Source organism: Mustela nigripes, chromosome 12, assembly GCF_022355385.1.
Source record: "Mustela nigripes isolate SB6536 chromosome 12, MUSNIG.SB6536, whole genome shotgun sequence".
Taxonomy (NCBI): domain Eukaryota; kingdom Metazoa; phylum Chordata; class Mammalia; order Carnivora; family Mustelidae; genus Mustela; species Mustela nigripes.
In genome coordinates this window covers 11,289,330-11,302,310 of record NC_081568.1, presented here as the reverse complement: position 1 = coordinate 11,302,310, position 12,981 = coordinate 11,289,330, and the positions used below count along the sequence as shown (strand labels likewise).

General features: G+C 50.7%; 1 protein-coding gene across 6 annotated transcripts in view; it reads right to left on the bottom strand.

Moving 5' to 3' along the window:
- The window catches only part of TRIO (trio Rho guanine nucleotide exchange factor), a 339,733-nt gene that overhangs the window by 127,331 nt on the left and 199,421 nt on the right, over positions 1 to 12,981 (bottom strand). For all 6 annotated transcript variants that reach the window (XM_059416916.1, XM_059416919.1, XM_059416917.1 and 3 more), the window contains exons 12-16: positions 8,698 to 8,867; positions 7,557 to 7,731; positions 3,116 to 3,311; positions 2,156 to 2,322; positions 34 to 153 (exon numbers count right to left, since the gene is read on the bottom strand). In XM_059416916.1, coding sequence (XP_059272899.1) covers positions 34 to 153; positions 2,156 to 2,322; positions 3,116 to 3,311; positions 7,557 to 7,731; positions 8,698 to 8,867 — 828 coding nt within the window. The remainder of the gene's footprint in view (positions 1 to 33; positions 154 to 2,155; positions 2,323 to 3,115; positions 3,312 to 7,556; positions 7,732 to 8,697; positions 8,868 to 12,981) is intronic.

The following is a 12,981-nucleotide window of genomic DNA, read 5'->3' as shown; positions in this document are numbered from 1 at the left end:
GGCGGGAGGCGGGAGGCGGGCCGGCATCCCTACCTCGATGGCGTGCTGGAACTGCTCGTGCTCCCTCTGCAGCTGCTCTGCCTCTTGCAACGAGCTGGCTGTGATGAGTCCAGCGTTCAGCATCGACTCTCCGTTGCGGATCCAGCCCAGCACCTGAAACACGACACGGGGACCTCCGAGCATCAGCCCCCGCAGGAGATCCCCCTGTGGGCCAGCAGGGACACGAGCCACTCGGACAAGGTGCTCAAGCTGCTCGTGTCAGCTGTGAAGCACGGGTTTCCTTGTGATCCCTCTGCCGACAGCCGGACGTCTTTCCACAGTATCCGATCCTGAGTGCTGCATTTTAAAATTAAATCAGTTCTCTTACAGCTTCAAATGGGTGCCGAAGAGGTGGGGAGTCCGGAGGATTGTGATTATTAGGCCACAGGTCAAAACAGATTATGATGACCTATTAGAATATCTACTACCACAATTCCCTGAAAATGTGGTGCCTAGGTGGCTCAGACAATTTAGCCTCTGCCTTCCCAGGCATGATCCCAGGGTCCTGGGCTCCCTGCTCAGCGGGGAGTCTGCTCCTTCCTCTCCCTCTGCCCCTCCACTCCTGCTCATGCGTGCACCCGCACACTCGCTCTCTCTCAAGTAAATAAAATCTTTAGAAAAAACACGAAATAATTCCCTGATAACCAAGAAAAATATTTTTCATTCCTTTTTAAATAAATATGCAAAATTAGCAAACTGTTTAATAAGGGAACTGTTTTATTTCACCAACATACTTTCCAATTTAGTGCCAGTGCTAAACGGCCCGCTAACCTAAGAACAGATTCCCCGGAGCTCCGAGGCTCAGGGTCGCCCCCTGGGATTCTCAGCATCACACACCAACAAGAGCAACCCAACTGTGGCAACCACAGGACTGTGGAAGGTCACCACGGGTAGTTATTTGTGGCACAGACCGTTGCTTACCTACCCAATACCTACTTCTCCTCATCTTCTGTCTCAGAAAGCCCTGACTCTGGGGGGTGGGGAGCGGAGGTTAAAAGAAAGCCACTTCACTGCCCCGCCACCATTGCTCCGTTACAGTCAGGACTCTCTCTCCAGCTACTGAGACCAGCACCGTGTGAACACCCTTCTTCTCTGAGGCAAATGCTGATTCCTCCCCATTATGTCTTATCCCTCCTGCTGCCTGGAAAGTGCTGGGGAGCCAGGGCTACAGCAGCCGCCTGACAGCTTGTCGCCCATGTATCTACCTGACCTGTCCTGTGCCACGCAGACGCCAGTCAGTAATTTCTGAGCACCACTTTTAGACTGTTATAGGCGAATGCAATTCCTCGTGAATAGTTTATGCCTTTGTTTCTCAGACACACTGTTTTGTTTTTAGCAAGAAGGAACGTTTTATTAACTGGTCTTTAAGAGGCAGATCACGATACCTCATCTCACCACATGGGAGACCAGCAAATGCTCCTTAAAGCTCTCCAGTGTGAGAGTGTATCTGCCGGAGTGTGGGTGCCGCCCACTTAGGGCCCACACCTGCTCACACTCCAGAGGCCCCTTCTCCCCCTGCTCAACCTAACACACGCTTTTCTGTGTCTCCACCGGAATCCCAGAAAGCCCTACTTTCCCTGTATCACGGCGGTAGGAGTGGTTTCTCTGATCATGAGATAAAATGTCACATACACGAGGAGTGTGCACAGGAATCCCATCGGCCAGGAGCCAGGAGCAGCCCCTTGCTGACGTTCCATTTTCATCTGGCCATGCTCTCTGAGATAGGACAGTGGAGCAGGCTGCCCACAGGAGACAACCCTAGCCCTCTCTGGCCTGTGACCCCATGCAGACTGAAAACAGCCGATCTGGCAGAACAATCCTACAGTTATTTAGCCTGAGAAGCAACGTGCTCAGTTTCAACAAGAGACCACCAAGGACAAAACAAACTAAGCAGACGTTCCCTTCCGGTGATCCACCTGCTGGGCGGGGAAGGTCTCCCACTGCAGAGGAAGCACATGGCGGTCCAGGCACTGGCTCTGCCCTTGCCTCCGAGCTGTGGCCATATGGAGATTCACACCATGCTTCCAACAGCTGTGCTCTGTGTCCCAGGTGGCCAGGAGGTCCCTCCCCGGAGGGCTAGTAGCGTGGGGTCCCTCGAGGCCGGCAGCTGGCTTACCTGCTTCACTTCGGCCTGTAGATGGCGAAGCTGCACGCACTGCTCCAGGTGCTTCCGATGCTGTTCCGCCGCCACGTCCAGCTCCTGCTGCTTCTCGTGGAGGAACTCCAGCAAGTCCTGGACCCGAGTTGCCATGTCCACGTCTCTATCGCAAAGCAGCTCCACGCCTGCGGACAATGAAGGGAGAGCCCAGAGGTTGATGGGCACATCTGCCGCTCTTCAGCCACACAACACACACTGCACTTTTGTGAAGATGATTTGCCCCACCCGGAACAGGCCTGTTACCTAGAATGCCAAGTGCAAGGAAGGCGGAGTGGGCAGAGGAGTGTTTACATGTGCATGCCAGGGGGTCTGTAAGAATGTATCTGATGTGTTCCAAAGCAAAACGGAATGTAGAGCTAATCAAACCAAACCCATTTCCCATCAATCTGTTTCTGCAGTGGTAACTGGGCACTCGAGCCCCTTGGCTTGACCAGTGAGCGAATTTGGGCTTGTTTTTGCTGCACCTCCACTGGCACCCAGCTTACTCTTCAGGAAGCATTTAATCGGATTTGTGTAAAATGAGGAATGGAGCAGCAGGTTGCTGCTAAGTTTCAAGCACTAGGGACATCTCTCTACATTTCTGAGCCTAGAGTGACATCTGCTGGTAACACATCAGCTAAGACAGGAAAGGAAGGATGTGATCATCTTGAGATTCCCATTTCACTTGTGGATGTACAACCGGAGTTCACGCTCCCTGAGATGACAGGCAAGAGTAACAAGGGTAAGGACACTAATCGTAATGTTACACGTGATCACAGGACGTGGAAATAAAACGGCAAACTGTTCCTTCTGAAGAGCCGGTACCCAGAATATCTACATCACGGTGGCTCACTAAACTTTGCGGCCGGCACACTAACAGGTTGAGTTCCTGTATGACATGATAACACCGCAACTGACAGCATGGCATGCACTCCTTACCGGAGGCCTGAACTTCATTGACATACTGCAGAAGGTCCTGCCCTTGGTGGATGACATCGAAGGTCAAGTTGTTCATGGTCAGAGCTTTGTCTGCATGGTGCTGGAGGCGCTGTTCTGCTATCGTGAGATCTTCCGTGTCAAAGTCGTTCATTTGCTGAGAAAGCTCATCGTTCCAAGACTCAAGGTCTGAGATGATCTGACAAAGGAGAGTACCTTCTTAGGATCAAGACTTAGAAAATAAGTATTTGCCGCAGCATCTCACTGTGCCAAGCAAGGAAGGAAGGGACTAATGTGACCATGTCCAAAGGACATGGAAGCCAGCTATAGGGGCTCCCACAAGCCACAGATGGGGCAGTTAAATTAAAAAAAAAAAAAAATCTATCATGAGTGAATAAAATTTAAAAAATCTATAAAAACACATTAATTCCTAATGATTTTTTTTTTAAAAGAAGAAGGGTAAAAAGCTTAAAATTAAATGAAAAACTCCTCTGATTAGAAGTTGTCTGCAAACCAACCTTTATCTAGAACCTGGTAAAAGAGATAATTATTTAAACCTTTGATAACAATGAAGGAAGGTTTCCATTTATAGATAGATCTAGTTATTAAATGTAGAAACAATAAAATTATAAAGTTCTTTTCTAATCCTGTATTGAAATCCTAGTGAAGTAACGCTTCGGGCCAGGACCATCAATGTGCAGTCAACTACAATGGAAGGGATGGAGGGACTTCACGGGAGGGTCAGGCCGCCAGCCCTTAACCCCACAGACCAACATGAGCTCCCTAAAGAAGTGGGACCAGATAGGACCAGCCACCTAAGAAGTGAAGCCGTGGCCCCTGGGAGCATCTGGCACAGAAATGGAATGCGAATCTTAACCACGTCTTTACACTGAACTTTCAAGTTTATAGGAAATACCAGGAAAAGAAAAAACAGAAGAAAATCACTAAGTGAACGTAGAACATGGGACCTAATTTCTTCTGCTAACGCAGTCATTCCAACAAGTCACAGCAGGAAATAAAAGAAGGGTGGATGGAGAGATGATTCTGGATGGAAAGACTATCAGCCACACAAGCGATGCCCACACCTCCCCGCCCCCAGGCAGCTGCAGAGGTCTAAGCAGGGGCTGGGTGTTAGTTAGCGATCAAGGACTCTGATTGGTGAGGGGTGGTAGACTGTGGTTATGTGGGAAAAGGCCTTACTTTGTAGAGATATTTACGAAAGTCGGAAGGTGGCAAAACTTGGCTCTAGGACACTACCGCACAACAGTAATAAGAGTGGGGATGTTTGCAGCAAGAAGACACAATCCTGCCCCATCTGGGAGACAGGCATGTGGACGTTCGCTGCATCACCCTTGCTACTTGGGAGTCGGTTTGAAAACTTTCATAATCTACTTTTTAAAATTAAGGCTAAAAATTATGAAACCCAGAAAGAAGGAAAAAATCTCTTGTGAAAGAATACTATATTACCTCTACCTCAGTGGAATAACCTTTCCCATGAGTCCCGATTTCCTTATCCAGATGAGCAGTGACTACCTGAGTGTAAAAATCTGACGTGAGAGAGGTCACATTGAACCTAGCTAGGAGATGGGAAGTAATAAAAACTGCAAGCTTCCCCAGACTCCTAGAGCACAAATCTTCTGGATTTATTCAGTCATTAGTAGGGTCTGCATATAGTATGTGTATTCACATTAATTTATTAAATTGGGCTAATTTATAAGATTAATAAATTTTTAAAATATTAAATTATGCATAAGCCAAAGTCACTGAGGGAAAATATTTTTTAAAAGGAAAGAGTCAGGGCACCTGGGTGGCTCAGTGGGTTAAAGCCTCTGCCTTCGGCTCAGGTCATGATCCCAGGGTCCTGGGATCGAGCCCCACATCTGGCTCTCTGCTCCGCAGGGAGCCTGCTTCCTCCTCTCTCTCTGCCTACCTGCCATCTCTGTCAAATAAATAAATAAAATCTTTTAAAAAAAATTAAAAAAAAAAAAAAAGGAAAGAGTTTAATCTTCATCTCTACCCTAAGGGGAATTTTCTTTCTTAAGGTCCCTTTTCTGACACTGAGGTAGGAGAGGGTTAGATGTGGCTGAGACGGACTCAGCAATATGTCTCATGGAAAATGCATCAGGCTCAGACAACACTCAAGAGCAGATAACAAACAAGGATGAATGTTCTAGAACCAGCAGGATTCAAAACTACTCACTGAGCTTAAAGAAACCCTGGCAATGGCCGTGATCAAAGGATCATCAGGCAAAAATCCCACCCAAAGTTTATCATTAAAGCTTCTTAACCATACAAGAGAAGACAGGAAATCGGTGACAAAAACAAAGCTCAAGAAAGTGGAAGTCATTTTTGAACACAAATTCTTTGGAGAAGTAACTTTGTTTTTAATTGGATCCCAAATGTTTATGAATTCTACAAGTTCCTCTTCGTCAATGTACATATAACTGTGCTCCATAGTGACTGTCACAGAATGTTAGTCAAATTTTGTTGTTCTCAGACCAACAGAGCAGACTTTATCTGGAACATCAGCAGTCTGAGACTACAGTATTCCTAAGCCATAGAAAACCTAAATCCACTTTTGAGAGATGGCAAGACTATGAGATAAAAGAGATATCAGGGATTTTTTTAAAAATTGGCCAAGGAACAGTAAGTTTCTTCCACAAAGATAACTCCATGCCTCCTACGGGCAGTAGGATGGAGCATTTTCCCAGATAAGGGACAAAATCCCAGGCGAAGCCTCAATTGTTCGGGTTTTCCTATTTCAGGATTATTCCAGAGAAAAGAGATTCTTGGGCTAAAACATTCTAAAAGCTTTTAAAGTACATTTTAGCTGGCCTGTGACTGAACGGCAGGTTTAATGCCCTCACCTCAGGGAAGCACTAGCCCCTGGCCTGACACACTGGCTTTCTTACGGCCCCTTGGAATTTTGTGGCTTTGGGGTGGGGAAAACTGTGTTTCTGGTTCCTGAGCTACATTTTAAAATACCGCTTTGTTGAAAATGGAAAGACAATTAGAATCTTTTTTTTCCTCTAAAGTTGCAGCAATGCAAATGAAGGCAAGAGATTTTCTTTAACTATCACAAGGTCTTGAAGAAAAACTTCAAATCATGCCTGATTGCTCTATGTTTCCTCACTGAAGCTACTCAAGAGCAGCTAAGTTTATCAAAGCAATTCATGTGAGTAGAGGCCACAGAGGAAAAGAGGCAAGCTGGGTCCTCTGTTCATACGGTCTGCAACCTAGAACTGGCACACGGCACCAGCCACGGGCAGGCCCTTCATGAGCTCCGCACAGGGGTCCGTTTCTCTACACGGCTTCATGTGGCTGCAAAGGCCATGACACTGAGAACAGATTTTACCAGACAACGTGCCTGGGATTTAAGTCTTTTCTTGTCATGAACCAATGATGACAATGAAAATAGCCAAGAAGGCTTTTCTTTAATGAAAACACTGATGAAGTTTAGATAGATGGTTGACCAGACTCCCAAGAGGCCCTGCACCAGACCTGGCCCAGTTCCTGTACAGCACATCAAGACCCCCACTCAGAACTGGGCCTACAGACAGGCCTGAGAGAAGCAGGCGAGGCCCACTCCTGGCAAAGGGTCCTCCCCTGAGCGGAGAGAAGTGAAGCGGTCTGCACACGGCTCAGCCATCACCCCTCTGCCTTCAGCGGCACTGAGGGTCTGGGTCTGCACGCCCTCGAGGCACTAGCATGGGGCAGGCAGACCCGACAGACTCTGCTGGGCAGTCACAGGACCAGTGGGCAGGCTGCAGGTACCTGGACAGGGACTTGCTCTCCGAGCTGACGGGCACAAGGAAAGAGGCCTCCCCAAGGCTGGAGTGAGTTTTGGTTCATCACGTCCCACAGACAGATGTGGCGCCATCCAATTATACTTACTTCTGCTTGTACTTCATCAAGTTCAAAAATAAGACCTTCTCTGACACAGAATTAAGAACCGCCCTTTTGTCGAAGAAAAAGAAAAGAAACCTCACATATAAGGTGTAATATTTAGATAATAAGAATGAAAGATCATGTGAACACACTTCTGTGAAGAAACTGGCCTTCAGACTGCCAAAACTGCCATCGGCACAGGCGAGGCCTGTTCTCACTGTCTGGGAGGAGGCCGGGCCGGGGCAGCAGGAAGGAGAAGTGAGGGCCCGGAGCGCAGGTGGGAGCCTGAGCTGCACAGACCGGGAGGGTGGCGTAGGACCCCGAGTGGCTTACACAAGCGACTTGGAGGCAGCTGGGCTTCCCTCCCCATGGGCTCTGCTCTTCCCTCCCCTGCCCTGCAGTGCGGCCTCCAGCAGGGGCCGATAGTTCCCAGGGCCAGGTGCGCTCCCCCCTCCCTCCCTCCCTCCCTCCATCTGTCCGTCCGTCCTCCCCCTTGCAGGAGGAAGGAGAGGAGCAGGTGCGGCAGCAGCCATGCCGCAGAGCAGCGCACACTCACGTCGATGGCGTCCCTCTCGAAGATGCGCAGCTGCAGGAAGAGCTCTAGCTTGATCTTGCGCTCCTGGAAGAGCTCTTCCATCTGTGCTTGCGCCTCGTCCAGCTGCTGCAGCACCGTCTCGATGTGGCTGATGGAGCTGTTGTGGGGGGTCTTGTTGCTGGAGATGGCCGAGTCCCTGCGGAAGGGCAGAAGGGGCCGGGACAGGCATGAGAAAGTCTCCCATTGTCAGACGCCAGATCCGGCCGGCCGCGCGGACCTCGGAGGGGGAAGAAGGCTGGCAGGAAGCCGGCCGCTGGCCTCCAAAAATGGAATCGGCAGCCCCTCCCGCCACACAAGGCTGGGCTTCCTCCCGCAAGCAAGCTGCCAGGTTGGAGGCCACACCGGAGGAACCCCTCCGCAACCCCCCACCCCCGTCGCTCTCAAAGGAAGTCTCTGGCGGAAAGTAACTTCAGGGAGGCTCCACGGTAGCCGCTCCTCTCCTTAGGCAGAGAGAACAGAATAGACGCTCCCCGTCTGCTGCACGTGGTGGGGTCGGAGCGGCACCAAGGGGTTCAACTCCAATGCAATCAATTCAGCCCCAAAAGTCACTTTCGCCCAGCTGCTGGCAAAGTGAGCATCCTGTGAAGTTCTCAGTCACGATTCAAACACCGTCCTGAGTGAGCCACTAACACGACTCTGCTCCGGGCCCACTTCCGGCTCGGAGGAGCACCTCAGGACAGGTCCGCCCCTCCCCAAAGTCCTGGTCTCCCTGAGCCCCAACTCTGAGGACAAGGACCCCCATTATCCTCTAGGGAGGAATGTGGGACACAGTCCTCGGAGATTTAAATCAATCTGGTCTGTGAAGAAATTTCAATAATCATTAGGTAAGTGTGAAGAGGAAATACTACTAAAAGCAGAGCGCTGGGAAAGCATCTCAGTCTGCTGCCATGAGAGAAACCCTCGAGTCAGAAAGACGGTGGGAGAGAAAAGCAGAGAAGAGAAAGAAAGGGCTGTTGCTCTCCTCTGCGTGCAGAGGGAGTGCCTGTTCTCCACCGCGCCGGGCGGGCGGGGGGTCACGGCTCATTGTTCAGGGAAGGGGAAATCTCTGGCCCGATTTCAAAGCGCCCGCGCCCGGCAGGAGGACGGGGACAAGGCGGCCCACCTCAGCTGCTGGATGAGGTCCTCCCCTTCCTTGATCACGTTGACGGTCACTTGCAGGGTCGTCTGCTGCTGCTGGCCGAAGCGCTTGATGAGGTCCTGCACGGCCTCCACCGACTCGGCGTACACGTCATCCAGCAGCTCCTTTTGCAGCTCCTCTAGCCATGTCCACAGCTGCGGAGGGCAGAGCGCGGTGAGGCCGGGCCACGGCCCCCACCCCGGCTGCGCCCCCGGCTGCGCCCCCTGCCCCCCGAAGGCCTGGCGCCTGGCGCGGATGCCAAGCGACGGGGCTGAGGGAGCGGGTAGCAACCCGCTCCCAGGGAGGGGAGGGCGGCGGGAAAGGGAGCGCCCCGAGCGGGCCCAGGGAGCCCAGCACACTGGGCAGTTTGCAACCACCGCCTGGTGAAAATAAACAGGCAGAGAGCCCAAGGGGACTGTCACAAAAGAGAAGAGGAAAGGGAAGGGAAGTTACTCTTTCCGATTCTTCTTAGGCTCAATCCCAGCGTAAGAGAAGGAAGAAAAGACCCCCTCCGCCAACCGAAACATCTGCTAAGCATAACGCATTCCTTTACACATCCTCTGACTCTCGCTTAGCAGATGGACAGTTTTATTTTATTTTTAGCAGGGGCACTACAACCCATTATTAATTATTAAACCACTGCTCAGATGGGGCCACTTTACAGGGCTCAGAGAAGGAGGCAGCGTGCCGTGTGCGGAATAAATTCACCACCAGGCCTGGCAGAGACTGCAAGGTGGCCCCGCTCAGTAACGTCGCCTCGGGCCACGGCCAACCCGGCCACGGCGCAGTCCTTTTGGGGAAGGAGTGTGCCTCTCGAAAACACATCAGACCTCACTGGTACGAACACTCAGGATATGTCTGGGGACGTGGAGGGGCAAAGACAACTTGGAAGGGCAGTGGCAAGAACCAAGAAGGATCTCGGGTGCCGCGGGAGCCCAGCACATCGCCCAGCTTCCCGCAAGCCCGCTACCTCCCTCCACCTCCGGGGGGAGCCACTGAGCAAACTGGGAAAGATGGCTGATTGCACCGGGCAGGCAGGCCCCGGTGGCTTGGAGGAGAAACAGCTTCCTGCTTCCTCAGGGATGTAAGATTCACCCCCTTCCCCGCATCTTCCACGTGTCCCTGACAGACCGCACGTCCACCCCTGACGCTGACCAGCCTCGGTGGCCCAAATGGCAACACCGTGCTTGCCAAAATACACGCTGTGTGGGGTCTTCTGAGTTCATCTTCTTTTGAAAATTGCTTTCCTGAGGTAAAGAAATGACACTCAAGAAACTGCAGGAATTTCCAGGATATAATTTGCAAAGTTTTAGAACATGGACTCACCCACGAAAATACCCCTGCTGTCCACAGTGAACAGCTCCATCGCCCCAAAAAGTCTTCCTGCGCCCTCTAATCCTGTGTCTCTCTCTGCCGCGCCCTGCTGGGCAATCACCTTCACTATAGATTAGCTTGCATTTTCTTAAAAAGTATACAAATGGAATCATACCCTAGGAACTCTATTTTTGGTCTGGTTTCTTTCCTTCAACACTTGTTGACATCGCCCATAGTACAGTGTGTATCAACAGCCCACACCTTTCTTACTGTGGGACAGTGTCCCAGTCTCTGTGTGTGACACAGGGTAGCCGCTCACCTGGTAAGGACATCGAAGTTGTTTCCATTTTTGGCCATTACAAATATAATTCCTTTGAATACCTGTTCACAGTCTCTGTATAAACTATGTTTTCCCTTTTTAAACAGTAAATAAATAGGTGTACAGTGGCTACATTGTATGACAGGTGTATGTTTAAATTTTTAACAAACTGCCAAACTTCCCACATGCCCGTACCATGGCACATTTCTGACAGCAGCCTTTGAAAGTTCCAATGCCTGTGCATCCTCACCAATATCTGAGGTCAGTCTTTAACTTCAGTTGTTCTAGAGAATGCCATCTCCTTGTGGTTTTAATGAGCAATTTCCTACTTGCTAACGATGGCAAACCCAAGCTAACCCTCTAAGAATTCTTTTGTTGTTAAAGGTAGATTTAGTTATGTCAGTATTTTAAATACAGCAGGTCAATTTAAAAATAAGGGAAGTGGGGTGCCTGGGTGGCTCAGTAGGTTAAAAATAAGGGAAGTGATAGCAAAGGACTTATTGTTCAGTCAAGCTACCTGTGACCCGAGGAGTTCATTTTACTAAAAATGTTAAATAAAACATCTGTTAACTTTTTACTATCCACACATTTTTGTGTATAAGTTAGCAAACTTATTCCAGAATTTTGATTTAAAGGGGTTTTAGAGGTAGGCTCGTTCACCTCTTTGATCTTATAGATTAAGGAAAAGCAGCCCAAGTGCTGAAGTCACCCACCCGACACGGGCAAAACCAAGTGCTGGGGCCGAGCTACTGGCAAAGAACCCTCCAGTTGCCATCACACTTGGCACTAATACTGTCCATCGACACCAAAAGTACCATTTGTAGAGTCACCATATAAATACGGACAAATGCCCTGCACCCTCAATAAAGATCCATTATTAAGAACATACTCTTTCGGGTTTGTTGTTGTTTGCTGTCCTCTGAACCTTGTGAACATGGTTGCTGCCTTTGTAAATACCAGGAAGGATGGCAGCATCACGGCCAGGGGGACCCTCCCGGTCTGTTCTGGTACTTCCTAGGAAAACCTTCCAAGTCTACAGGCGACACTGTGCAGCAGGGGTATGGGGGATTCAGATGCTCTAACACAGCACTGCCTCTGTGACCTCAGAGATCCTCGACTTTCCCTGAGACTCGGCTCGCTACAGCAGGGACCCTCAGACCAACACTGGCCTCAGCAAGTCACTCCGAGGGCGGGAGACAGACGCTGCGGGAGCACACCGGCGCATCAGAGGTGCCCTCAACAGACTTAACTCCTTAAGCATGGTGACCCACTCCAATCAACTCAAAAACCAACATTCGCTAAAACAAACCAAGAATGTGCCAGCGAGCAGTAACAGTTTTACCAACACATTTTATCGAGTCAAAATATTTATCCCAAAACATCCAGGGTCCGTTATCCAATAGGCAGGCTTTTCCAGCTGCAATGGTTTCACCAACTTCCTGGTAACCTGCCTCCCACGTGCTGCCCACAGAGAAGACCCCCTCAGCCACATCGGGGGGCGCTATAGCCCTCCCCACCCTCGCCTTCCTGTCCTGAGACAAACACTATGGAAGGTGGACCTCAATTATGCTCAATTATGCTGATTCCAGTGTAAAAATTAAAAACAAATAAACACTTCAAGTCCCTTTCTTTCCAAATCTCACTGTCATCTTCCGCCCTCTTCACAGGCTGCACCAGAGCTGCTCCTACCTCGTCACTGTGACAGAACCCAGGGAAAGGAGGGTCCCCGGAGCACAGCTGCCTGGGAACTGGTCCTGGCTCACGGGTGAACCACGGTGCACACGTAAGGAATGGACAGAGGCGCCACACGTCACACAGCTGGGTCTCTAGACTCAGGGGAGCTGAACGCACAAGCAAATGCACAGCCAGGAAGGGCGGCTCTCTTTCACGGTCACTCAGCAGAAGCTGCACTGAGGAGAAGCAGCATCAGGGTGCCAAGCCCACCCCACAGGTCGACCCCGCATCACGGAAGGGGGTATGGGGCTTCTCAGAGAACCAGCTGGTCCACAGAGCACTGGAGCCAGTGGGGGCCTCTGTTTTGACTTACACCACACACATGATAGCCGGGTCATCGGAACACCAAGACAGACGAGTATCTCTTCTCTCAAATTTATGGAGAAAACAGAGAGACAATTGAAGACCGCTAGAAAAACACTACGATATCAACTCAACAGAACAGCACGAATGCAGACATCTGGTAGAGACGGTGCCGCACAGGACCCATCTGGTCCCTCCAGGGGCACACACAGCACGTAGGCGGCCCAACCCTCCTCGCTGCCCCTGATCCCACAGCTGGGGCAGGCCTCTGGCTCATCAGCTTGCCAGGCCCCTCCAGGAGCCCTGGCCCAGCACCCTTCTTGCCCCAGGTGCCCTAGATGCCACGTGGACCCAAGAGGGCTCTGCGTCCCTTCCTGATGCTTGCTTGGCGGCCTCTCCCCAGACTCAGCTGTGAGCCCTAACTCACAACCCAGCCTGTGGGACAGGATGGGGCATGGGGTACAAAATCCCTCTTCTCCAGCAAATCTGACCTAAAACACATCACTTAGATTACGAAACCGTATTAACGAGCCTTTCTCCTCTACACTGCAGGGAGGAGGAGACCAAAACCCACAGCTGGAACTGCCCCGAGGCACAAG